Raw genomic sequence first — 27930 nt, forward strand, 5'->3', positions numbered from 1 at the left:
TAGACAAAGGTCTGGGTGTTCCAAACACAATGATTTAAATACTATCCTGTCAGAGGTCCTGCTTTGGGCAGTAATTTATGCTACTGGTTTCTGCTCTACGTTTTCTTTCTGTCCTTTTATAGACAAGTATGATGAATCAAGTCTGTAAACAAAGGTTGGACAAATATTGTACCTTGTAAAGCTCTAGGACCAACAGCAGTCCTAAATAGAAGAAACTGTGTCTTGAATAAAAACGAGTGTGTTGACTGATGACGGTCTGTGTGTTTAATTACCTCTCTGAATGTACCCAGAGGCTAATATCATACAAAGATAAACTAAATGGAAATATATGAGCATATGGATGATCTGGTGCAAAGTCAGAATTAGGCAGTCATGAGAGTCTTCCTATAAAGGCTTTTTAGTAAGCTTGGTTATTGGATATTTTATTGACCTTGGCTGCATTTGGATACCTTGTTGACTAATAAAGATACTGGCATTGAATTGACCCAGCAGATTTTTAAGAGCTATCCCTGGGAGGTGATACAGCTGGGTTATTAACCCCTGAAAGAGAGAGGGGAGGCAGGAAGGTGACATTACTCAGAATAAATTCTGTAGAACCAGAAACAATCAGGTTTGTTTAATCTGTAACCATAACACAGCTGGAGTTACATCCATTTTCATTTAAAACTCAGTTTATAAAAAGATTATTTTAAAATATGAATGTTCACGTTTTTAGAAAAGACCAAGCATTGAGCTGCCATGCATGTTATCTACTTCAATACTACTGGTTTCAAATTTCACATATGTCCCTTCCATCACATAGAGACTATGAAGAGTAAGTTACTTATATTGTTTGCTCCCACCATAGGTGATTGAAGCTAAAGAAAATGAAAGAAAAATCAACGAGGCCCGAGAATGTTACAGACCAGTGGCAACAAGAGCATCTCTTCTATATTTTGTGATTAATGACCTCAGAAAAATCAACCCCATCTATCAATTCTCTTTGAAGGTAATGATGAATATGCTAAGAAAAATTTAAACTTTAGAAGTTCAGCTTGTTTCTGAAAGTTTAGAATTTTTTTAAGCAATCTAGTGCATCCAGTACGGAGTCTCGAGGATCTAGCTAGCAAAATAAAAACAAGGCGAAAGAAATCTTCACTTTCTCAGTAATTTTCATTTATAATTTTCAGTAGGAGTTTGAAATAATTAACTTACGTGACATCAAACCACACGGTTTACTTTCTTCAATAGGATCTTAAGCTCCTTAAGATATATATTAATCTCCTTGTGAAAGTGCTGCACTCAATATGCCAGCAAATTTGGAAAACTCAGCAGTGGCCACAGGACTGGAAAAGGTCAGTCTTCATTCCAATCCCAAAGAAAGGCAATGCCAAAGAATGCTCCAACTACCGCACAGTTGCACTCATCTCACACGCTAGTAAAGTCATGCTCAAAATTCTCCAAGCCAGGCTTCAGCAATATGTGAACCGTGAACTCCCAGATGTTCAAGCAGGTTTTAGAAAAGGCAGAGGCACCAGAGATCAAATTGCCAACATCCGCTGGATCATGGAGAAAGCAAGAGAGTTCCAGAAAAACATCTATTTCTGCTTCTTGGCTATGCCAAGGCCTTTGACTGTGTGGATCACAATAAACTGTGGAACATTCTGAAAGAGATGGGAATACCAGACCACCTGAACTTCCTCTTGAGAAACCTGTATGCAGGTCAGGAAGCAACAGTTAGAACTGGACATGGAACAACAGACTGGTTCCAAACAGGAAAAGGAGTACGTCAAGGTTGTATCTTGTCACCCTGCTTATTTAACTTATATGCAGAGTACATCATGAGGAACGCTGGGCTGGAAGAAGCACAAGCTGGAATCGAGATTGCCGGGAGAAATATCAATAACCTCAGATATGCAGATGACACCACCCTTATGGCAGAAAGTGAAGAGGAACTAAGAAGCCTCTTGATGACAGTGAAAGAGGAGAGTGAAAAGGTTGGCTTGAAGCTCAACATTCAGAAGACAAAGATCATGGCATCTGGTTCCATCACTTCATGAGAAATAGATTTGGAAACAGTGGAAACAGTGTCAGACTTTATTTTTTTAGGCTCCAAAATCACTGCAGATGCTGATTTCAGCCATGAAATTAAAAGACACTTGCTCCTTGGAAGGAAAGTTATGACAACCTAGATAGCATATTAAAAAGCAGAGACATTACTTTGCCAACAAAGGTCCGTCTAGTCAAGGCTGTGGTTTTTCCCGTCGTCATGTATGGATGTGAGAGTTGGACTGTGAAGAAAGCTGATCGCTGAAGAATTGATGCTTTTGAACTGTGGTTTTGGAGAAGACTCTTGAGAGTCCCCTGGACTGCAAGGAGATCAAACAAGTCCATTCTAAAGGAGATCAGTACTGGGTGTTCATTGGAAGAACTGATGCTAAAGCTGAAACTGAAATACTTTGGCCACCTCATGCGACGAGTTGACTCACTGGAAACGACTCTGATGCTGAGAGGGATTGGGGGCGGGAGGAGACGGGGACGACAGAGAATGAGATGGCTGGATGGCATCACCGACTCGATGGACATGAATTTGAGTGAACTCCAGGAGTTGGTGATGGACAGGGAGGCCTGGTGTTCTTTGATTCATGGGGTCACAAAGAGTTGGACACAACTGAGCAACTGAACTGAAATGAAGATTCTTTATATGTATATATATACACATAAAAGGAATTCTCCTGGAGGCTCCTGTACTATTTTTTGTGAAAGTGTACGTGTTATAAAAAAGATTTCCCATTTTATTTTTGTACGGAGGGAAAAAAGTGGAAATAACTATTGATTAGCCAGTGTTTCATGCAAGGCACTTTCTTTCTTTGGTTCATTCTTATGCCTAAAACATCTCAATAAAATATGTTGTTTTATCCCTGTTTAAAAAAACTCACATGTTCAGATTTTAAATTAGCAAAGAATTCACATTTCATAATCGTAAGAGTCAGGATTTGAGCCCATGACTGATTCTGAACCCAGTGGTCTTCACTTTGTACCGTTCTGCCTCGGGGCAGTATCCATTCATTCCATCGTTCAGTTTTTAAACAAATGGCTGTTGTGATCAGTCATATTGCTAGATGTCGTGCTGATTGCTGAGTGTACAGTTTGGAAAACACAGATAAGAGGGACGATACCTAGATTTGTGTGTGTATAAAAGTGACAAGTACAATGAGAGAGAAGAAGCGAGATGGAAAGCTGTTTTACTGAGGGCTCAGGGAAGACCTCTCGGAGGTTGTATAGTGTTTGGAGAATATAACAGACATATGAGACAGGAAAGAGTTTTCAGGATTCCAGGTGAATGAATCTAAGTGGTTGGGGGGTAATGAGTAAGGGAGAAGATGGTAAGACATGACTCCTGAGAGCTGGGAGTGTCTGGATCACATGAGGTCTATATTGGGGACTTTGGATTATAGTCTGTGGACAGAGAGAGGCCATTGAAAGGCTGTAGGCAGATGACTCATGTGATGCCAAAAGACTCAAATGGAAGTGTATTGATTTACGATTTAAAGCTACAACAGTCAGCTCTTGGAGATGGATTGGATACTGGCAGTCATAAAGAGGAAGGATCAAGAATAACTAGCAGATGTCTAGTATGATGGAACAAGTAAAGAAATTCTGAGAAGCACAGGGGGCTTATTCCCTGTGGTGTTAAAGGGGAAAATTAATACGGGCCCAGGCCTACCCAGACACCAAAAATAGACTATGGTATTACAAGGAAAGAAAGCTACAGAGCCAGCCCCCATCAGAAACATTGTTGAAAACTACTTTAAAAAGAGATTGGCAAATTGCATCCAGCCACATATAAAAAGCATAATCTGTTATGCTCAATTGGAATTCATGCCAGGAGTGCAAGTTGGTTAAACATTAAAAATCACACAATGTAATTCTTCATATTAATAAAATAAAAAAGAGGAAAAACCTATAATTTCAGTAGATGCAAAGAACTTGACAAAACATCTGGTTAAAAAAAAATTCTGAGCAAACTGGGATAAAATGATCACTTTATCATACTCTGTGTGCTGAAGGGCATCTGTGAAGATTTTCAGCTAATGTTAATCTGGTCCCAGCACTTCATGGGAAATAGATGGAGAAACAGTGGAAACGGTGTCAGACTTTATTTTTTTAGGCTCCAAAATCACTGCAGATGCTGATTGCAGCCATGAAATTAAAAGACGCTTACTTCTTGGAAGGAAAGTTATGACCAACCTAGATAGCATATTAAAAAGCAGAGACATTACTTTGCCAACAAAGGTCCGTCTAGTCAAGGCTATGGTTTTTCCCGTGGTCATGTATGGATGTGAGAGTTGGACTGTGAAGAAGGCTGATCGCCAAAGAATTGATGCTTTTGAACTGTGGTTTTGGAGAAGACTCTTGAGAGTCCCTTGGACTGCAAGGAGATCCAACCAGTCCATTCTAAAGGAGATCAGTCCTGGGTGTTCATTGGAAGGACTGCTGCTAAAGCTGAAACTCCAATACTTTGGCCACCTCATGCGACGAGTTGACTCACTGGAAAAGACTCTGATGCTGGGAGGGATTGGGGGCGGGAGGAGAAGGGGACAACAGAGAATGAGATGGCTGGATGGCATCACCGACTCGATGGACATGAGTTTGAGTGAACTCCGGGAGTTGGTGATGGACAGGGAGGCCTGGTGTGCTGTGATACATGTGGTCGCAAAGAGTCGAACACTACTGAGCGACTGAACTGAACTGAGCTGAATGCTGAAAAATTGAATGCTTTCCTCTAAGATCAAAAACAAAACAAGAAGGTCTTCTCTAAACACTTCTATTCAATATTGCACTGGAAGTTATAGCCAGTGCAACAATACAAAAAAAATTTTTTAAAGAAGAAATGCTATCTTTTTTCCATAGATGACCTACTACCTTCACGAGAAGCTACTAGGATTAAGAAGTGAGTTTCTAGCAAGATCACAGGATATGAAGTCAATATACAAAATTCATTATATTTCTATATATGAGGAATAAAAATTTAGAAAATAAGATTAATAAATATTATTTATAGTAGATTCCAAAACTCTGAAACTCTTAGGGTTAATTTTAACAAAACAGGTACAAGATCTGCATACTGAAGGCTATAAAATATTATTGAGAAAATTAAAGAAGGTTCAACTAAATGGAGAAAAGTACCATGTTTATGACTGAGAACAATCAGTATTATTAAGATTTTAGTTCTATCCAAATTAGTCTATAGATTCTAAAATTTATGTAGAAATGCCAAGGATTTAAAAACAACTAATTTTGAAAAAGAAAAATTTGGGAGATTTACAGTATATGATTTCAAGACTTACTACACTGACTGGCCTAAATAAAAATACACTGATCAGTGAAACAGAATAAAGAGTCCAAAAGCAGACCCATAAACATATGGTAAATTGATTCTTGGAAGTGAGTGTTAAGACAATTCACTGAGGAGAGAATCGTTTTTGTAACAAATGGTGCTGGGACAACTGGATATCCATGTTGAGTAAAATGATATATCATTTTACTGTAGAGTATACATCACTCTATATAAAATGAGTTCAAAATGAATAAGCTAAGCTGTAAAATTTCCGGAGAACAATAGAGAGTCTTTGGGCTTTGCTTTAGGCAAAGATTTATCCTTAGAGTATAAGAGAAATAAAAATTTCTTAGAGTATAAGAGAAAGAAAAAAGTTAGCCTCTTCAAAAACATTAAGAAAATGAAAAACCAAGCCATAGACCAGTAGAAGTTATTTCCAATACATAAATTTCACAAAGAACTTATATCAGAATATACAACTCAATAGTTAACTCAATTTAAAAAGTGGAGGAAAGGCTTGGACTTGTCTACTAAGATATATATTACCCATAAGCATATTTTTAAGATGCTCAAGAATCATCAGAGAAATCCAGAGTAAAAGCAGAATGAGATATTACTGTATGCCCATCAGTTCAGTTCAGTTGCTCAGTCGTGTCCGACTCTTTGCGACCCCATGAATCACAGCACGCCAGGCCTCCCTGTCCATCACCAACTCCCGGAGTTCACTCAAACTCATGTCCACAGAGTCGGTGATGCCATCCAGCCATCTCATTCTCTGTCGTCCCCGTCTCCTCCCACCCCCAGTCCCGCCCAGCATCAGACTCTTTTCCAGTGAGTCAACTCGTCGCATAAGGTGGCCCATAGAAAGGCTAAAATTGTACAAGACTGTCATTAATGTAGGTATTAGCACTGATGTGGTGCTACTCCTCTCTCACTTTGCCAGTGGGGATGCAAAGTGCTAAAACTATTTTGGAAAACAGTTTCTCATAAAGTTACAAAATGATCTAAATGTTTACTCTAGGTCTTTACCCAAAGGGAATCAACTCGAAAACAAAGTACACATCTAAAATGAATCTGCCATGAGAGAAACAGCTCAGCAGTGGGCAGGGATGGGGGTGGATAATGGTGGGAACAGACTGCAAAGAGGCATATGAGAACTTTTTAGGGTGACATAGATAGAAAGGTTCAACATTTTGATGGCAGTGACTATTACTGAAGTCTATACACTTAGATTGCTGGGAGAAATATCAATTACCTCAGATATGCAGATGACACCACCCTTATGGCAGAAAGTGAAGAGGAACTCAAAAGCCTCTTGAGGAAAGTGAAAGAGGAGAGTGAAAAGGTTGGCTTGAAGCTCAACATTCAGAAAACAAAGATCATGACATCTGGTCCCATCACTTCATGGGAAATAGATGGAAAAACAGTGGAAACAGTGTCAGACTTTATTTTTTTGGACTCCAAAATCACTGCAGATGCTGATTGCAGCCATGAAATTAAAAGACGCTTACTCCTTGGAAGGAAAGTTATGACCAACCTAGATAGCATATTAAAAAGCAGAGACATTACTTTGCCAACCAAGGTCTGTCTAGTCAAGGCTATGGTTTTTCCCGTGGTCATGTATGGATGTGAGAGTTGGACTGTGAAGAAAGCTGAGCGCCGAAGAATTGATGCTTTTGAACTGTGGTTTTGGAGAAGACTCTTGAGAGTCCCTTGGACTGCAAGGAAATCCAACCAGTCCATTCTAGAGGAGATCAATCCTGGGTGTTCATTGTAAGGACTGCTGCTAAAGCTGAAACTCCAATACTTTGGCCACCTCATGAGACCAGTTGACTCACTGGAAAAGACTCTGATGCTGGGAAAGGTTGGGGGCGGGAGGAGACGGGGACGACCGAGAATGAGATGGCTGGATGGCATCACCGACTCTGTGGACATGAGTTTGAGTGAACTCCGGGAGTTGGTGATGGACGGGGGGGCCTGGCGTGCTGTGATTCATGGGGTCGCGGAGAGTCGGACACGACTGAGCGACTGAACTGAACTGAACTGATACATTTATCACTACTCATTGAGCCTTTTATTCAATGGGTGCATTTTATTGTCTATAAATTAAAAATTTATTTTAAAATGTAAATAGCAAATAATTACTTTGTTAATACCTTCTTACCCATATTTACTGTCAGTCGTTGCAGGGTTTTACTTTCTTTCAAGTATATTAGTCCTTGTCCACCAGTCAAAAAATTTGATATTTTTATGTCTATTTATAGATATATAGATTTGGATTATAGATGTATAGAGTTGGATATGTTTAGCTATATATTTAAATATCTATAGATATATGTAAAAACCTATACAGCCCCATTGCTACCAAGACATACGAGTAAAAACAAATATTGAGTGATTTTTTAAAGAATGAGATAATCAAAGGGGGAATCACAAAAGTAAATGGGTAGAATAACAAAAACAAAAAAATAACCTGTTAGAAAATGAGCAAAGGACTTGGAGAGACATTTCTCCAATGGAAGCATGACCAATAAGACATGTCCAATGGCCAATAAGCATTTGAAAAGATGTTCAACATCACTAATGTTTAGGAAAATGCAAATCAAAATCACAATGAGATATTATTTCATATCTATTAGGATAGCTACAATATTTCAGAAAAAGAAACAGAAAATAACCTTGTGTTGGCAATGATCTGGAGAAATTGTAACTCTTGTGTACTGTTGGAAGGGTTGTATAACAGTGCAGTTACTTTGAAAAATAATATGATGGTTGTTTTAAAAATTGCCACGTGATTCAGCAATTCCATTTCTGAACATATACCCAAAAGAATCACAAGATGGTCTCAAAGAGACATTTGCACACCTATGTTCATAGCATTGTTCATAATAGACCCAAGTGTCCATCACTGGACGAAAGCTGGCTTAAAACTCAGCATTTGAAAAACTGAGATCATGGCATCTGGTCCCATCACTTCATGGCAGATAGAAGGGAGAAAAGTGGTAACAGTGACAGATTTATTTTCTTGGGCTCCAGAATCACTGCAGACAGAGACTGCAGCCATGACATTAAAAGATCCTTGCTCTTTGGAAGGAAAGCTATGACAAACCCTAGACATCATATTAAAAAGCAGAGACATCACTTTGCTGACAGAGGTCTGCATAGTCAAAGCTATAGCTTTTCCAGTAGTCATGTACAGCTGTGAGAATTGGACCATAAGGAAGGCTGAGTGCTGAAGAATTGATGCTTTTAAATTGTGCTTCTTAAGCATCCTTTGGACTGCAAGGAGATCAAACCAGTCAATCCTAAAGGAAATCAGTCCTGAATATTCATTGGAAGGACTGATGCTGAAGCTTAAGGTCTAAAAGGTTGGCCACCTGATGCAAAGAATAGACTCATTGGAAAAGACCCTGATGCTGGGAAAGATTGAAGGCAGGAGAAGCGGGCAGCAGAGGATGAGGTAATTAGATAGCATCACTGACTCAACGGACATAAATTTGAGCAAACTCCAGGAGATAGTGGAGAACAGAGGAGCCTGGCACACTGCAGTCCATGAGGCTGCAAAGAGCCAGGCAGGACTTAGTGACTGAACAACCACAGCAAATAGGTACTTAGTTAGGTCGCTCAGTCGTGTCCGACTCTTTGCAACCCCGTGGACTGTAGCCCACCAGGCTCCTCCGTCCATGGGATTCTCCAGGCAAGAGTACATTAGTTAGCCTTAAAAAGGAAGGAAATTCTGATGTATGCCACAGTGTAGATGAACCTTGACATTATACTGAGTGAAACAAGCTTGTCACAGTGAGACAATCCTATATAATTCCACTGCAGGAAGTGCCTGGAGCAGTCAAACTTGAGAAACAGAATGTAGAATAGTGGTTGTCAAGGAGTAGGGAGTTATTGATAAAATTAAATAAGTTTTTTAAGTGAGTTGTTGTCTAAAAGTGTTTCAGTTACTTAAGAAGAAAACAGTTCGGAAATGGGTTGTACCACAGTTTGAATATACTTCAGTTCAGTTCACTCGCTCAGTCGTGTCCGACTCTCTGCGACCCCATGAATCACAGCACGCCAGGCCTCCCTGTCCATCACCAACTCCCGGAGTACACTCAAACTCATGTCCACAGAGTCGGTGATGCCATCCAGCCATCTCATTCTCCATCGTCCCCTTCTCCTCCCCCCCCCAACCTTTCCCAGCATCAGAGTCTTTTCCAGTGAGTCAACTCGTCACATGAGGTGGCCAAAGTATTGCAGTTTCAGCTTTAGCATCAGTCCCTCCAATGAACATCCAGGATTGATCTCCTTTAGAATGGACTGGTTGGATCTCCTTGCACTATAAGGGACTCTCAAGAGTCTTCTCCAGCACCACAGTTCAAAAGCATCGATTCTTCGGCGATCAGCCTTCTTCACAGTCCAACTCTCACATCCATACATGACCACGGGAAAAACCATTGCCTTGACTAGACAGACCTTGGTTGGCAAAGTAATGTCTCTGCTTTTTAATATACTATCAAGGTTGGTCATAACTTTCCTTCCAAGGAGCAAGCGTCTTTTAATTTCATGGCTGCAATCAGCATCTGCAGTGATTTTGGAGCCCAAAAAAATAAAGTCTGACACTGTTTCCACTGTTTTTCCATCTATTTCCCATGAAGTGATGGGACCAGATGCCATGATCTTTGTTTTCTGAATGTTGAGCTTCAAGCCAACCTTTTCACTCTCCTCTTTCACTTTCCTCAAGAGGCTTTTGAGTTCCTCTTCACTTTCTGCCATAAGGGTGGTGTCATCTGCATATCTGAGGTAATTGATATTTCTCCCAGCAATCTTGATTCCAGCTTGTGCTTCTTCCAGCCCAGCGTTCCTCATGATGTACTCTGCATATAAGTTAAATAAGCAAGGTGACAATATACAACCTTGACGTACACCTTTTCCTATTTGGAACCAGTCTGTTGTTTCATGTACAGTTCTAACTGTTGCTTCCTGACCTGCATACAGGTTTCTCAAGAGGCAGGTGAGGTTAATACTACTTAAAACTAATAAGATGGTAAATTTTACCCTTTGTGTATTTTACCAAAATTAAAAATAAGTATATATATATATATATATGTATATATATTCAATTGCATGGGTAGAAGGACAAAGGACAGTGCAGTTCAATTGGTTAGAAAGAAAACGTGGGTAGATTTTATGAAATAATGTTAAAAGTAATAGCAAACTTTCACTGAGGCCTCACCACATGCCAAGAACTGTTCTAGAGCTCATAGAATCCTTGTAAAACCAGTCCTGTTCTCTCTCCCCATCCATACACTGTAGCCTCTGGGCTTGGGACTAGCTGGACACCTGCCACCAGTTGTCACCCCTTAACAGTGCCTTGAATTCCCCAGGCTTTCAACATGCTGTTCCACAGAGCCATCGCGCAGGCAGCCAAGGTGGAGGACATCCCGGGGCGCATCTCCGCCCTGACCGAGAGCATCACCCATGCCGTCTTCCTCTACACCAGCCAGGCACTGTTTGAGAAGGATAAACTCACCTTCCTGTCCCAGATGGCTTTCCAGGTGAGGAAATCAGTCACTGAAAAGCAGCCCCAGAACCCGAGTCTCGCATCTCTGTGTATTAGGTACGTCACTGCTGCTTCCAAGCCCTTGGTGGCCTAAAGATAGTTTGAGTTTCCCAGAGGGAACTTGGGCATACGTCAGCCTTGTGAGTAGGTCAGTGTGCAGTGGCTTGGGTGGGTTTACACTTGGAGCAACCATATCAGCCATCACTCTATAAAACAGGTCCGTGAGGCGCTGGCCTCACCTTTCCAGGTCCTGTACAGACCTCCCAGGTATTTATCCTCCTGGGGAGTTTCTTGGAGAGAATCTCAAGGTTAAAGTTCCAAATCTGAGTGGTCCTGAGAGGTTTTCAGAGCCCCATTAAAAAACAGTAAATGGGTGGGAAGAGCTCCAGGTTTCACACTCCAACCTTCAGTAAGACCTCTTTCTGATGTAGACTCTACAAACTGTTTTGTTTAAATAAAAGTACCCATGGCAAGGAAAAAACATCGAGGACCTCGTTCCTGGATCAGATAAACATGTGTTCCTTTTATTAGTCTGTTTGCTGTATAACTTTTTCAGTCAGTTCAAATCTTGATGAAAGATGTCTTGTTTATTTTGTGTCTTCCCAAGTACTTTGCTCAAAGAAGGCATTTTTAAATACCTGCTGTTAATAGTGATAAACTATCACTTCTCTTTCAGTAGTTTTGGTGTTAACAGATTCCTTTGGGTTAAAAAAGAATATATGGGTGGAATCATTTTATAATATATGTGATAAATAGGAGTAATGCATTACAAAATGGAATTTTTCTTTTTAACTTTCTCCCAGTTTTATCGAGATAGAATAGATACATACATTGTATTAGTCCAGCATGTTCAACATAATTATCTTATGTATATATATATTATGAAACGATTGCACTGTAAGTTTAGTCAACAGCCTTCAGCTCATGTAGTTCCATTTTTTTCTCATGATGAGAACTTGAAGATTTACTCTCTTTTTGTTGTTTAGTCCCTAAGTCATGTCTAACTCTTTTGTGACCCCATGGACTATAACCAGCCAGGCTTCTCTGCCCATGGGATTCTCCGGCAAGAATACTGGAGTGGGTTGCCATTTTCTTCTCCAGGGGATCTTCCTGACCCAGGGATGGAACCTGTGTCTCCTGTGTTGGCACTGAATTCTTTACCGCTGAGCCACCAGGGAAGCCTTACTCCTTCAGTTCAGTTCAGTTCAGTTCAGTCGCTCAGTCATGTCCGACTCTCCGCGACCCCATGAATCACAGCACGCCAGCACAATTGCACTCATCTCACACGCTAGTAAAGTCATGCCTTATTCCTTAGCAACTTCCTAATACACAATAGAGTATTGTGAACTTTGATCACCATGCTGTACATTGCATCCCCATACTTGTTTATAACTAAAAGTTTACACCTTTTCATCACCTTCATCCGTTTTTCCACCCCCCACCGCCTACCTCTGACAACCACCAACTTGTTCTCTGCATCTGTGAGTTCTGTTTTTTTGGATTCCACGTGAACGTGAGATTATGCAGTGTTTGTCTTTCTCTGTGTGACTCTGTTCCTTAGCTTAATGCCCTCAAGGTCCATCTATCTTGTCACAAATGACAGGAGTTCCTTCTTTTCGTGACTGAGTAATATTCCATTGTATATATATATGTGCATATATAAAAGTCATACACACATACACACACTCATCACGTTTTCTTTATCCATTCGTCCATAGATGGAGGCTTAGGTTGTTTCTGTATGTTAGCTATTGTTAAAAAATGTGCTGTAATGAACATAGGAGTACAGATAGCTTTTTGAGATAGTGATTTCACTTCTTTGGGATGTATACCTGGAAGTGAAATTGCTGGATTCTGTGATAGTCCTACTTTAATTTTGGGGGGAATCTCCATATTCTTTTCCATGTAGCTCTACCAATTTACATTCCCACCGACAGTGTTCAAGGGTTCCTGTCTCATATCCTCACCAGCATTTGTCATCTCTTGTCTGTTTGCTAATAGCCATCCTAACAGGTGTGAGGTGACATCTCATGTGGCTTTGATTTGAATTTTCCTGATGATTAGTGATGAGTGATGTTGAGCACTTTTTCATGTAACTGTCAGCCATTTGTGTGCCTTCTTTGGTACAATGACTGTTCAGTTCCTCTGCCCATATTTTAATCATATTGTTTGTGGGTTTTGCTGACGTTTGTATGTTTACATGTATTGTTCATGAATAGTAATGGACCAGGGATGGTACCATATGCATACACATATGTGTGTACATCTATTTAAAACTTCTTTTTAGAATATGTATACAAATTATCTATCTGAAATACTATTTACATAAATGTAAGCTTTATATATATGAGGACAATTTTTTGTATGATGAAATTGGATTAAGAAAAAGTATCTAATAAAATGATATTCTGATACATGTTACCACCTGTAATGCATTTTGAAAATATCTAGAATTTTTAAATAGCGCAAACCTCAAACATTTTACCTGTTTAACTTTATAAGGTGTAATAGTTTTTATGTGGAAATTAGGAATATTTCATTTGTGTCCCTCCTAAATATTCTATGGACTTTTTATCAGTTCTGTAATCAACATGTCTAAAGTTCAGTTCATGATGTGTTTGCTGTGTCTCTAAAACAATTTCCAGTTTTTTCTCAATATAATCTCCTGTATAAGAAAAGTCTTATGTATCTCATAGTTTATTGAATATAATTTCTATATCAGGACTAACTTACTGTACTAGTTTTACCTTTTGTTTAGTGATTCGGTCCATTTTCAACTATGGCTTTCTCAATTTGTATAAAAATTTTCAAGACAAGTTTGATCTAACAGCAGAAGGCTAAATATGAAAGCATATTTTAAATATGCTGCTAGTTGGCATAGGTGTTAAAATTGAAATGAACCAGGTTTGGTAATTATTTGCTATTAGATTTTCAGTCAAGATTTTGAGTTCATGAGCATAATCTAAGATCCCTTATTTTAACTTCAAACTGATATATATCTACAGGAATTCTCAGAAGTCTTAGTTCTGCCTTTTCAACAATGTCTATTAAGTGGTGACTGCATCCTTGATTTTGATGCAAACCAAATGACCCTTTTCTGCTTTGTGTCCTCTCAAGATTTTGCTGAGAAAAAAAGAGATAGATCATCTTGAATTGGATTTCCTGCTTCGGTTCACAGTTGAACACACTTACCAGAGTCCTGTTGATTTCCTCACTAATCAGTCATGGAGTGCTATTAAGGTATGTTGGGAACGTGATTTTTCAAAAAATTTCTAGATCTTACTTCAAATCTCAGTTCTCTAAAATGTAGTTTTAAAAAAATATAGGTGACATACACCATTTTAGTTGTTCAGTTCAGGTGCTCAGTCGTGTCCGACTCTCCGCGACCCCATGAATCACAGCACGCCAGGCCTCCCTGTCCATCACCAACTCCCGGAGTTCACCCAAACTCATGTCCATCGAGTTGGTGATGCCATCCAGCCATCTCACTCTCTGTTGTCCCCGTCTCCTCCCACCCCCAATCCCTCCCAGCATCAGAGTCTTAGATACATGCTATTTTTAATTTTTTGAAGAACTTCCCATACTCTTTTCCACAGTGGCTACACCAGTTTACACGTCCACCAACTATATTCTAATTTCCCTTTTTTATTTGGAGGTAAAGGAACTTTTGATCTATTTATGGATGGGAAAGTTGTTAATAAATATGTATAATGTACAGGACCTTTGGTTAAAGTTGAGGAGTATAAGTGATCTTTATTTCAGTTGACCTGAATCTAGTTTCTTCATGTTTTTTTTTTTAATATAGTATTTCTCCACTTTTTCAAAATAGTTTTGTTAATTTATACAGTGGTATCAGTTCAGTTCAGTTGCTCAGTCGTGTCCGACTGTTTGCGACCCCATGAGCCACAGCACGCCAGGCCTCCCTGTCCATCACCAACTCCCGGAGTTCACCCAAACTCATGTCCATCGAGTTGGTGATGCCATCCAGCCATCTCATTCTCTGTCGTCCCCGTCTCCTCCTGCCCCCACTCCCTCCCAGCATCAGACTCTTTTCCAGTGAGTCAACTCTTTGCATGAGGTGGCCAAAGTACAGTCATGTATTATCATTGTAAAATGTTTAAGCAGCACAACCCTAATTGTAAATCCTTATTCCATGTTTCTGTCAGAAGATTCTATTACTAAAAGTTTATTCTCTGATTCTGGAATTCCTCAGAGATGCTCATCACGTGCTAAGCCTCACCATACTCTTTTTTTTTTTTTTCCCTAAGACAGGAACATTTCACTGTATTGAAAATAACTATGTTTCTCCTTAGTTTTTTAGTATGTTTCGATTTTATTTTTTAAATAGAATTTTTAGATTATTACTCTAGAATTATAACTTCAAGTTCAATTGTGTACGAGAGTCTCAGCAGAAAACAAATGGCAAATTCAAAGTATGATATTTAAAAAGTTTAACAAAGTGAATATTTTCATAGCATGAGAAGAAAAATGAGGGGATCACCCAGGGATGGGGAGGGAAAAGGGTGGGAAAGGAACAGTTAGTGAAACTCCTGAGAAAGGAAGCTATGGGAGTGCCAACCTATAGGAACTCTGGCGTTGCATACAGAAATGGAGCCACTGCTAAACAGCTTCGTCACAGGAAAGCACTGGGCAAGAGGCACCTTCGCTTCCTTCCACTAACCCTCTAGCTCTTTGCCAGTGCTTCCTGTTGGTCAGACCCCACCAGGCAGAAAACCAGGACACTGTGTTCAAGTCATCCTTCGCGATCACCCTCTTTGTAGGGCAGGAAGGGTCCTGAGTAAATCTGAAGAGGCAGTGAAAACTGTCTAGCAGCACTTACCTGCACAGGATCCAATATAGTCACACGTCTTATTTTTTTGTTTTGTTTCAGGCCCTTCTTTCTTTCTTACTAATTTTTAGTTTATATTATAGATGAATAACAGTGTTGTGGTTTTCTTAGGTATGAAACAGATAATCAACAAGGGAACAGGTCAACATTCACAGGTCTTTGTTTCAAACTTTAGGCTGTCATACACTAGCTGCTATATTAGTCTCCTCTGCTCCTCTATTTTATCACAGGCGGTCGCCCTCATGGAAGAGTTTCGAGGCCTTGACCGAGATGTGGAAGGATCTGCCAAGCAGTGGAGGAAGTGGGCAGAATCCGAGTGTCCAGAAAAGGAAAAGTTGCCACAAGAATGGAAGAAGAAAAGTTTACTACAGAAGCTGATTATTTTGAGAGCAATGCGCCCTGACAGAATGACGTATGCTCTCAGGTGGGGACAGTTACCTCTTACAGAAATTGACCTAGAGGAAATGTTGTCTTAAAGACTAGAAGTATCTGGTGGAGACTCAGTGGTGGAGACATTATTGTTCGTGTTAATGAAAAGTGATTCTGCCAACATTTTTATATTATAATCACTACTGTTGCTAAGATTTGCTAAACACTGAACAGTATGCTAGTCTGTCAGCGGACTGAGCATATTCTTCCTGAAAACCTTAATTCTGAAATCAGTAGGGGAAACAGGAAGCTGATGGGAATATTCTAGGAAGAGCTGGCAGAGTTCAGAGGCCAGGAACTTGCATTATCCTAGTGTGATTCTCATTGCCTTTCACTTAGCGGCAGCACTTTGGCTCTGAAGGTTTTGCGCATCAAACAAAAAATGAATTCCTTTCATGGATTCACTTATAGTTCTATAGCTCTGCAACCAGAGTGATTTAAAAGCAGAACCCTTGTCTGAATCTTGGTTTAAGTGTCCTTTTTTCTTTGCCCTTTTGGCTTCTCAGTGGTAATATGCTGCTTAATTCTAATTTGAATTCACCAGCCAGAGAGTTCTCAAGTTCCTTCCCCATGGAGCTGCTTTTTCTTCAGCAGCATTCACTTGCCGCAGGTTTTTTCCTTTGCTTTGTCTTTTCAGCCAATTTTCCCTTTGCAGAAGCCTCTGTCGCACCCTACTTTACAAGTTAATTCTGCTTAGTAGTACTTACTTTCTGCTAAATCTGATGCTGCTGGCAAATAATCCCTGCTTAATTGAGCTTCCCTGTGTTAGAAACACCCCAAAAAGCATTTGTATATTCATGAGAAGCCCAATAGGCTGGAAAATTGCACGGTGGAAAATCTAATGAACTGTTCATAAGTAATGGGGGATCTGGCAGGGGGTTTGGGGGGACACAAAGCCACATGCAGGCAGCTGATGATACTCAAGAGGGTCTCAGTAGCCCCCCAAAAGAATGTAGGCTTCTGATTTTCATCGTTTCTAAAGCAGTGAGAGATTTCACCAACTCGACTGCACAGATCTAGTCAGATTCATGCTGCCATTATTACAAGACATCATCTGTTCTAAACAAGGTTAGCTTCATTCCTGTGTCCGCAGTTTAAGCTAATTCAAGTTGTGATACTTTTCAAGGTTAAAAGCTCCGATCCTGTCTTTGGCATTATTTTTTTTACAGGAATTTCGTGGAGGAAAAACTGGGCGCAAAGTATGTAGAGAGGACCAGATTGGATTTGGTTAAAGCCTTTGAGGAGAGCAGCCCCGCCACCCCCATATGCTTCATCCTCTCTCCAGGAGTAGATGCCCTCAAAGACCTGGAGATGCTGGGTGAGTGGCCAGGAGGCGGCCATCCAGCCCTGGCTCACCGGCGCCAACCCAACCTTCCTTTCAGCTCACCTTAGTTGGTTTTTTTTTTTTCCCCTCTCTCATCTGTTGGAGATTGAATCTATGGAAAATGTAAGGTTAATAACACTGTAGTCAGAAGAAATGTTTAAATGGAGCATTCCTCTGGTTGGCATAATGCAAGTTTCTTTTGTACAATTTTCTACCTTTCGACTAGATGAGGGCCAGAGGGCAATTTTCTCCATGCTCTTGTAATCTTGTGCCCCCTGTGACTAAATAATGGTCATTAGAGCGAGTCTGTTCGATTGTGCTAGGCACTGTTGCTTTGTGCTTTCGATGGCTATTCCCCACGGCCTGCACGGAGAACTCCGGGTTAATAGCGCTGTGACCCGACTGCGCCGGATTCCAGCACGGCCTCGCAGGGTGAGAGAGGCGCCTGCGTTTTACCGAACAAGCTGATCCGGTCAAAAAAATGATGTGATACCTACCACATGTTGCTCCTTTTTATGAGGGCAGTGTTTTGCTACTCCTGCAAGAGTTTATAAAGCTTAATAACAATGCTTGCCACCTATCAAAATGTCAAAAGCTTTATTAGGATAAAACCTGAGGAACTAATTTCCACAGGCTTTGCTAAAGCTTGCGAGGAGGCTGCCATTGACACTGAAAGCTTAAAATGATGCTTGTTGAAACAACAGAGGTTTAGTTTGGATTCTTTAGGAAAGTGACCCAGGAGGTAACAGCGGTTACCACGGGTGGACGGCCGATAACAGAACGCCGGACCTTTCTCACCTCTCCTTGGCTCACTCTTCCTCTTGCTGTGTCGTGCCCTCCCGCAGGCAAAAGACTGGGGTTTACAATCGACTCGGGAAAATTCCACAACGTGTCTTTAGGACAAGGGCAGGAGATGGTGGCAGAAATGGCCCTGGAGAAGGCTTCCAGAGAAGGACACTGGGTCATGCTCCAAGTGAGTATCCCATTTTCAGGGCAGCACGGGGAATGAGCATGGACGCGCAGTGCAGAGCCACTCTGCCCAGTGGACATGAGCCTTTCACATCACATTGTGACCTGCAGAGTCCTGGGGGTTCCCTCAGCAGCAGTGACACCTCCAAGGTGACAAGGAGCTCTTCCGATAAGAATACATACCACCTTTTGAGGGATTTTCTAGCCATTGTGGTTTAAATTTTGTTTTTAATTATTTATTCATGACTGAGGTGGGTCTTTGCTGCTGCAGGGGGCTTTCTCTAACTGTGGTCAGTGGGGCCCGCTCTCTAGTTGTGGTGGCTTCTCCTGTTACGGAGAATGGGCTCTAGGTGCATGGTTTAGTTGCCCTGCAGCATATGAAGTCTTCCCGAACCAGGAATCAAATCCATGTTCCCTACATCAGCAGGCAGATTCTCATCCACTAGACCACCAGGGAAATCCTAAAGTTTAAAATACTAGAGCGAGCCCATTATTCTCTGTATGCACATATATCTGAAACACCCAGTAGGGCTTAAGGACAGACAGACAGTACCAACAGTGTTGTCATGACATCTCTCATTTGCATATAGCTTTAAAGTTGACAGAGCATTTTTTCAGATCTCATTATCTCCTATGACTCTGACTCTGCCCCTAGCTTATTGTGTAGCATTCTCTTTGTAAATTAAAGGATTGAGGATTAGTCCCTTTATCCTTTCCAGGGCTTATATATATGGGTCTATGAGTCTGCCACTCAGTGTTCTCTGGAGTGGTTTCCATGACTCGGGATTCCGGTGTCCACTGAAAAAAAAACACACACCAAGGAGGTATGAGTTCAGTTTTATTTGGGGACTTCACTGGGGACCCTAGCCCGGGAGACAGACTCTGAGCTCTGAGAAACTACACCAGAGAGGTAGTGGGGAGAGGCCAGCGTGTCTGTGATCTTGGCAACCACGCACACGCCTCAGTAGAGGCTTGCTGCTAGTCACGAGGAGCAGATACCTCTGCTAATGAGTTTAGTGATTTTCCAGGTATAAAAAGATACAAGAAAGAGATACATAAGATTTTCTGCTGAAAATGTCTAACTATGAAGGTCTGTTCTACCAGATTTTCCCAGAGTACAGAGTGCCTTATTCCCGACCTCCACCCTGAACACTGTTCAGGTTGTGTTGAATGCCAGCGATTGCAGTGGCTGGTGGTGTCATCCTTATAGAAAGAGATGGCAAGCAGCATTTTTTAGTTTGCACAGGCAAGAACCTAAGACCCCATGGAGGCCAGACCATCTTCAGGTGGCACCTAAGGGCCCAGCAGACTCTTTATACAGCAGGGCACACCAGCTGTCTTGGGAGGTCTGGAAATAGCCTTTTGATATGGAGCACAAAGGTTCTCTTTTATATGCCAGACTCTCTACTAGACCATTCATTCCTGGCATACATTATCTCTAATCATCACAGCAAAACTGCAAGGTTAGGTATGGCCATCCCATTGTAAAGATAAGAAAATTGAGCCTCCGAGTAGTCTGGAGAGCCTCAGGGACACCCGGTGGGAAAAGGAAAGAGTCTGTTTGGCAGCGGACAATGAGTTTTCAGCTAGCCCACACCGCCACCTCATGCAGTCAGGACGCTGGCCTTCCCTAATGTCTCCAGTGTCCAGGGCTGATGCAGTTTGCATTTATGCTTAAAATAAAATTGGATTCACAAAGACGCTGCCCATTATCCAAACAGAATATAACCTTCTGGGAGAGTAAAACCTACTGCTTAAACCATGAGCCTTCAGTATGGGGACTTGGGATGACGTGTCCCCTTCTGAGCCTCACAGAGTCAAATGGCTGACAGTGGAGGGTTCGTTTTTCTAAAACTAGCAGTTGTTGCTTGGACAGTTGTGTGGACCCTGGGATATTCCCACAGAAGAAAGAGTTCTTTGCAAATACTCACATCCAGAGGCTCAGACTGGCATGAAACTATGGATGTAGCTATCTCCTAAGAGAAGACAGTACTCAAAGTAAAATGTTTCTGTCAGTTTCATGTCTGTGCTGAGCTACCAGTTATCCCCTCTCCCCCCCAGAAAAATGCAAGTAGTAAGTTTTCCAATTTAAAAAAAAAGAATCCTTGAAAGACCTTACTTTGTGAAGGATCTCCTTTTGGATATCTATTCTAGACTTTTGTTCTTAGTGATAAGCCAGAAACTTAGAATGTAACTTTTTTGCTAGTTTTTGCCACACTCTGGCAGTTTCCGAAGATTTGTACTATCCCTTTGATTGGCAGTTAAAAGAAGATCAGGACTTTGAAGCATGACAAGACCAGTGTGATCAGAACTTGTTATATTATTTGTATTTTACATTCAATCCTGTTGGCGTGGGCAAAGGATACGTATGCACATGTTAATAAGTTCTTATCCAGACTGCACCGTAGTCAATTACTATGACCAGAAATAGCCCTCCTCAGGATATTTAGCTAGCTAGAGTTTTGTCAGAAAACCCACAATCCACAGAAAACTATAAGTAAGGTAGCAGGCTGGCGCTGTCTTTATCTCATGCGCGCCAGATGATTTGTGAATTAAAATAATGGAATTAAAAAACATTTTTCATGTGCAAAGTGGGTCGTTTTCAAGATATGTGTATTGACTAAAAATGTCGCACAAACACTGCTGCCCTTGGACAAATGGCCACAGATATCTAGCCAGTCTCAAAGCCGGTATCCTCAAAAACGGTCCCCAGGCTGGATTCCAAAGTGTAACTGTGTACAGCGATGGTGCACTTGAGATTTTTCTGCTCCCTGACTCCAAAGTCACCACCTAGGGATATTTTTACATTTGTTTCAGATAAACTTTCCAAGAAAGGCATTGTCATAGTCCTTGAGGTAGAGAATTAGAACACGTTTGAGCATGCAAAACAGATTTTGTTATGGATTTTGCTCCTGCTACTTGTATGAGTGCACAGTTAGATGTGAGAAGCACTCTCCTATCGAGTAGCAACTAAGGGAGGAAACTTAGCCCTTACCTATTGTAGAAGTTTTCTAGGGTTGCCATTCCAAAGTATCATGGATTGGATCATTTGAGCAACAGAAGTTTAATTTCTTATTGTTCTAGGGGCTAGAAGTCTGAGATGAAGGTGTCAGCAGAGTTGGTTTTATCTGAGGTCTTTCTCCTTGGCTTATAGATGGTTATATCCTCCCTGTTTCTTGACATGGTCTTCCTTCTATGTGTGTCTGTCTGCCTATCTCCCACTCTCTTCTTCTTATAAGGACACTAGTCATATTGGATTAAGGTCCACTTTAATGTCTGCTGTGCTTAGTGCTCAGTCATGTCTATCTTTTTGCAAACCCATGGACTATAGCCCGCCAGGCTTCTCTGTCCATAGGGATTCCCCAGGCAAGAATACTGCAGTGGGTTGCCATGCCCTCCTCTTTAATGACTGTATTTAGCCTTAATTACCTCTTTTAAGAACCTGTTCCAAACATAGCTGCATTCTGAGGAGCTGAGGGCTCAGTTCAGTTCAGTCGCTCAGTCGTGTCCGACTCTTTGCGACCCCATGAATCACAGCACGCCAGGCCTCCCTGTCCATCACCAACTCCTGGAGTTCACTCAAACTCACATCCATTGAGTCGGTGACACCATCCAGCCATCTCATTCTCTGTCGTCCCCTTCTCCTCCTGCCCCCACTCCCTCTCAGCATCAGAGTCTTTTAAATGAGTCAACTCTTCACATGAGGTGGCCAAAGTATTGGAGCTTCAGCTTTAGCATCAGTCCTTCCAATGAATACCCAGGACTGATCTCCTTTAGAATGGACTGGTTGGATCTCCTTGCAGTCCAAGGGACTCTCAAGAGTCTTCTCCAACACCACAGTTCAAAAGCATCAATTCTTCAGCACTCAGCTTTCTTCACAGTCCAACTCTCACATCCATACATGACGATTGGAAAAGCCAAAGCCGTGACTAGATGGACCTTTGTTGACAAAGTAATGTCTCTGCTTTTTAATATGCTGTGCAGGTTGGCATAACTTTCCTTCCAAGGAGTAAGCGTCTTTTAATTTCATGGCTGCAATCAGCATCTGCAGTGATTTTGGAGCCCAAAAAAAATAAAGTCAGCCACTGTTTCCACTGTTTCCCCATCTATTTGCCACGAAGTGATGGGACCAGATGCCATGATCTAGTTTTCTGAATGTTGAGTTTTAAGCTAACTTTTTCACTTTCCTCTTTCACTTTCATCAAGAGACTCTTTAGTTCTTCACTTTCTGCCATAAGGGTGGTGTCATCTGCATATCTGAGGTTATTGATATTTCTCCCGGCAATCTTGATTCCAGCTTGTGCTTCATCCAGTCCAGCGTTTCTCATGATGTACTCTGCATATAAATTAAATAAGCAGGGTGACAATATACAGGCTTCACATACTCCTTTCCCTATTTGGAACCAGTCTGTTGTTCCATGTCCAGTTCTAACTGTTGCTTCCTGACCTGCATATAGGTTTCTCAAGAGACAGGTCAGATGGTCTGGTATTCCCATCTCTTTCAGAATTTTCCACAGTTTATTGTGATCCACACAGTCAAAGGCCTTGGCAGAGTCAATAAAGTGGAAATAGATGTTTTTTGTAACTCTCTTGCTTTTTTGCTGAGGGTTAGGATTCAACATATGGACTTGGAGGGTCATGATTGAGGCTTTGACACCTTCCAATGTTCAGTATTCTCCCAGGGGAGAAAAGCCTAATAATGTCAACCACTGGATTGGCCTAGGTCTTTCTACAACAAAACTGTTTTGAAGAAAGATATCTACATAAATGTTCCTGTTGTCAAATTCAGATTTGGCCACTTGCTGCTCCAAAAGCCAATACCGGAGAGGCAAGTGCTGGTAGGAACAGAAAGACTGCCAGATTCGGAAATCTGGCAACTTGGGGAGAAGGCAGACTCAGCTCCCAGAACCAACTCTGAAGGTTTGGCTCAGTGATGAAAGGTTTTAAAGGAAAAGGAAAAAAGTAATCTCAGCTCATCATTGAGGTAGGGGGGTCAGATCTATTGCCATCCCCCTTTGCAAGCTTCCCTCACAGCCCAGTCGGTAAAGAATCTCCCTGCAATGCAGGAGACCTGGGTTCAGTTTCTGGGTTAGGAAGATCCCCTGGAGAAGAAAATGGCAACCCAGTCCAGTATTCTTGCCTGGAGAATCCCACGGACAGTGGAGCCTGGCAGGCTGCAGTCCATGGGGTCGCAAGAGTTGGACACCACTTAGCTACTGAACCACCACCACCACTGCATGCAGGCTTATTAGCACCTTGCGGTCATTCTTCAGACGCTCTTATTCACACAGTCTGCTCACCTGGTTACTAAAGGGGAGGATGGGGAAAGATCTAGTCATCTGTTAAGTACTTACTCTCCATTTTGCTTCTTTGATCTAAGGGAAGAATCAACAGGTTAGGTAAGGGATTGTGTGATCAAAAGACTTGAGAGGTGCGCTAGGACCAGAGATGAGTAGAACATGGGGGCACCTAGGTCAAGGTTAGCTATGATATAGCTTTACTAATGTGACAAGACAGGAGGGTATCCTGCAGAGAGCTGCTTCCTGCAACAGAGCTGCCTGCAAAACAGCTGCCTACATTCCCTTCCCTGTTTGCCATCCTTCTATTTCTTTAGCCACTATAATCGTAAATGTGTTTCTTTGTTGGAAATAATAATGTATTCCTGGGGATGATGTTTTCAGTCACTATAGCAAGGACTTCTCCAAAGCCAGAGATCATGTGAGGTATCTTTATACATGTCTCATAGCACCAACTACCAAGCTGAAATGGTGGGTGTTTAGAATGGGAGGAGCCTATTTGTAAATTGTAAAACTGAAAATCAAAGAGTGATGGTGGTGACGATTGTTTCTTACCCGATTTCTGACAGCCCTGGGGTTTGAGTTAAATAATCTTAGGAATACACAACGCATCTTAACAAAGAGTGATTGCTTGCTTTCTCAGCTGGTCCTTCATCCCTCATCCCATGCTAGATTTCATACACCAATGAGAAGGAGCTGGAGTAGAGGAGGGTCCATCAGTGCTCAATTCTGTCATGGTCTTTTCTTCCCCCTAACAGAGAAGGCAATGGCAAGCCACTCCAGTACTCTTGCCTAGAAAATCCCATGGATGGAGGAGCCTGGTAGGCTGCAGTCCGTGGGGTCACTAAGGGTCGGACACAACTGAGCGACTTCACTTTCACTTTTCACTTTCACACATTGGAGAAGGAAATGGCAACCCACTCCAGTGTTCTTGCGTAGAGAATCCCAGGGATGGGGGAGCCTGGTGGGCTTCCGTCTATGGAGTCACACAGAATCGGACACGACTGAAGTGACTTAGCAGCAGCAGCAGCAACGTGATAATAAAGGAAACTTTAAATAATGGTTCTCTGTGTTTTCGAGACATTTCTGTATAGGAACATGCTGTAATCTTGTAATTTAGTAACGTACTTCAGTGTTTCAGAGCAATCATAAACCATGCACTTTTTCAGAATGTTCATTTGGTAGCCAAGTGGCTGAGAACCTTGGAGAAACTGCTTGAAAGATTCAGCCAGGGAAGCCACCAAGATTACAGGGTTTTCATGAGTGCTGAGTCTGCGCCTACACCCAGCGAGCATGTCATCCCTCAGGGGCTCCTGGAAGATTCCATCAAGATCACTAACGAGCCCCCCACAGGAATGCTGGCCAATTTGCATGCTGCTCTCTACAACTTTGATCAGGTAAGAAAGCAGAAGCCCAAAGCCAGGGTCTTCTCACAAGACTATGAGACCTAAAACCACAGCCATATATATAAAGAGAATGAACAATCATGTGCCTTTTTGAGAAACTTGCTTATTGAAGACAAACATGGCAGACTAGTATTTCTAACCACAGAAAGAGGAAAAGCCATTGCTCTTACTGATGTTGTTGAGAATGATGATGACATGATAATGTGGCAAGAGTTTTGGTATACTGTTTAATATTTTTAGGTATGATTTTGGTATTAGTAAATTTAAAGCCCTTCTTTTTAGATTATATCCATACTGCCTTCAAATTTACATTTTTACCTCCTTTCAAAATAAAACAAATTCGTACATTTGTAAATTAATGATAAGTCTATTACTATTATCTCTTTGTTCAGATGACTACATCTGTCTCTGCTATAATCAAGTCTGTCAATTTCCTTTTTGCTATTTCTGTGAGCTCCCATTCCTTCCTCTAATTTCTTGGAAATCCTCAGTAAAAAACATTCTTATGAGGAGAAGTAGAATTAAGCCCTAAAGAGAAAACACATATAATTTGGTGATAAATATTTATCCTTCTGTTAGAAACATTATTACACTCTGAAAATATGCCTACATGCTTATTAACTTTTTATCTAGTACCCTCTGGACCAATACCCAAATGAACGTTATAAAGGCATTAAAATAATTGGCCACCTAAGAGTATAGTTTTGAAGAATACAGTTAATTGCCTGATTCAATAATTGAGTAGTTTGTAGCCTGTTTACACAATGGGCTGTATAAACAAAAGGCACTCAGAAACTCTTGCTGAATCTGTTACATATTTGAATTATCCTTTTGTGTAAACTAAGGCAGGTATGTAGCTTATTATCCCTTGACTTATGTCATAATTCCTGCCATTTATGACATTCCTGAGCTTTTTCCCAAAGTAAGAGACAAACGAGTAGTTTGACATATTCAAATAGGATTTATCCAACTCCCCAGAACAGCTGTCTTTGTTTGTAAAAGTAAGCATTTCAGGAACATATAGGCTGCAGTGCAGTTGTCCTCCAGCTTTTTTTTTTTTTTTTTTTTGGTAAGCACCACTCTGATCATCAGGAAAAACAACAGACACTGTCCCCAGGGAAATGCACATTGTTGCATACAGTCACAGGGATGTTCAGATCCCCAGAGCCTGTGCATGAATTCCTTCCCCAGTGAGAACAGCATGTTCTAGTTTATGAATGTATCAGTTCTTTTGACTGCTCCTTGAAAAACCACTAATATTAACTGAAGATTGCATTTATTGGAGAGACTCTTAAGAACTTTAAGGGACAATATTTCTTATCTACTGGAAAGGCTCCTCTGAAATATTAAGACTAAATATAGTCATAAGTAGTAAAAGCAAAGATAATCAATGTGATTCACTAAATAAACTTTGTATCAAATCTAGCCAAAACCACCCAAATAAATTTTCTAAAGAAAATCTAAAAATTTTAAAAGAGGTTTTTATGAAATGCTGAATTGTCGTCTTGTTAGAAAAAATGTAGTTTTTATTCAAATTATATATTTAAAGGGTAGCTGTCTGTGCTGCCTGGCTATCTGTGTATAGATTCCTAATGTTGTGTATCAGTTGGAACTATGGTTGGCTATTTATGAAGGAAGTACAAAACAACAGTGGCCTAAACAGTTATAAAAGGTATTTCTATCACATGAGAATTCGGGAGCCAGCTCATTCAGAGCTCCTCTGTGTCATCACAGAGTTGCCATCAGCTCAGTGTGCTTACCGTGTTTTTAGGAGGGGCTTGCCTTGGTCCCAGGTGGCAGTGAGAGCAGCAGCTCCCGTATCTGTGTTCCAGACAGTAGGATGAAAGAAGGAACAGGGATGAAGATGGGAATGTTTGTTTTCTTGTAAGGATGCATTCTTCAAGTTAGGACACGCTACTTCTTTCAACTCATTGGTCAAACTTATTCACACTGCATTACCTAGCTGCAAGAGAGGCTGGAAAAGTAAATCTATCTTGCAGCTAAAAGCCAGCATGAAGGCGCTTTAGGGATGGCAGTTAGCGGTGTCCAGCATAGACTCCTTCTCAGATGCTGTGTGTTGCAGCTGTCATCCTATCCGCTAAAGCTTGTGACGAAGGGTGCTAACCGCCCTCTACCTTGGTTCCCCTTTGGGTGAGCTGAATGAGTCCTAGTGGCTCCTGTTGCCTGGGTGGGTGTCCTTAGCTGAGAAAAGCACCCAAGGAATCTAGACACATTAACTGTTCTGTTTGCGTAGTTTTGTTTTACGTGCTTTGATTTTCAAATCAAATATAATCTGTATTCTTAATCTTCTCCCCAAATCAGAATGTATCCTCAAATCTGGACATGTGTACTCACAGTGAACCAGGTTCATTTAGTATTGGTCCTTTATTACCTTGAACATTCTAGAATATGGAAATATAATCACTAAGTGACTAGTATTCACATGTATATATGTAAAGAACCATATCTTTAGGATGCTGCCTACCTCCCCCTCTTCTGGCTCAATAGCACTGCCTCTTGGAGAAGGTGTCATAAATGTTTGAGCTCCTTTCATCCCCAGATAACCAGATTTTTGAAGTAAAAATGTAAATTTCTTTTTCTGTAAGATTTGCAGTAGAAACAAATACTTGGTAATTGTGCATATTAAATTGGTATCTGTGTGCATGTAACATCGTTATGTGTGAGAGCCTGTTCTCTCTCTACAGTGTCATCTGTATATTTCCTCATATGAACACTTGATCACTTGTCCTGGAATGTGGAATGTTAGGTAGACGTATACTTTTTC

At 41.1% G+C, this 27930-nt stretch overlaps 1 protein-coding gene across 1 annotated transcript in view; it reads left to right on the forward strand.

Moving 5' to 3' along the window:
- Positions 1-27930, forward strand: part of DNAH11 (dynein axonemal heavy chain 11) — a 390076-nt gene that overhangs the window by 329913 nt on the left and 32233 nt on the right. Inside the window, exons 68-74 of the mRNA XM_088833659.1 lie at positions 848-988; positions 10696-10866; positions 13989-14111; positions 15951-16144; positions 17319-17467; positions 18319-18446; positions 24909-25136. Coding sequence (XP_088689785.1) covers positions 848-988; positions 10696-10866; positions 13989-14111; positions 15951-16144; positions 17319-17467; positions 18319-18446; positions 24909-25136 — 1134 coding nt within the window. The remainder of the gene's footprint in view (positions 1-847; positions 989-10695; positions 10867-13988; positions 14112-15950; positions 16145-17318; positions 17468-18318; positions 18447-24908; positions 25137-27930) is intronic.

This window comes from Moschus berezovskii, chromosome 3, assembly GCF_049115385.1.
Source record: "Moschus berezovskii isolate FMDL1 chromosome 3, NW_MosBer_1.0, whole genome shotgun sequence".
In the NCBI taxonomy this organism is placed as follows: domain Eukaryota; kingdom Metazoa; phylum Chordata; class Mammalia; order Artiodactyla; family Moschidae; genus Moschus; species Moschus berezovskii.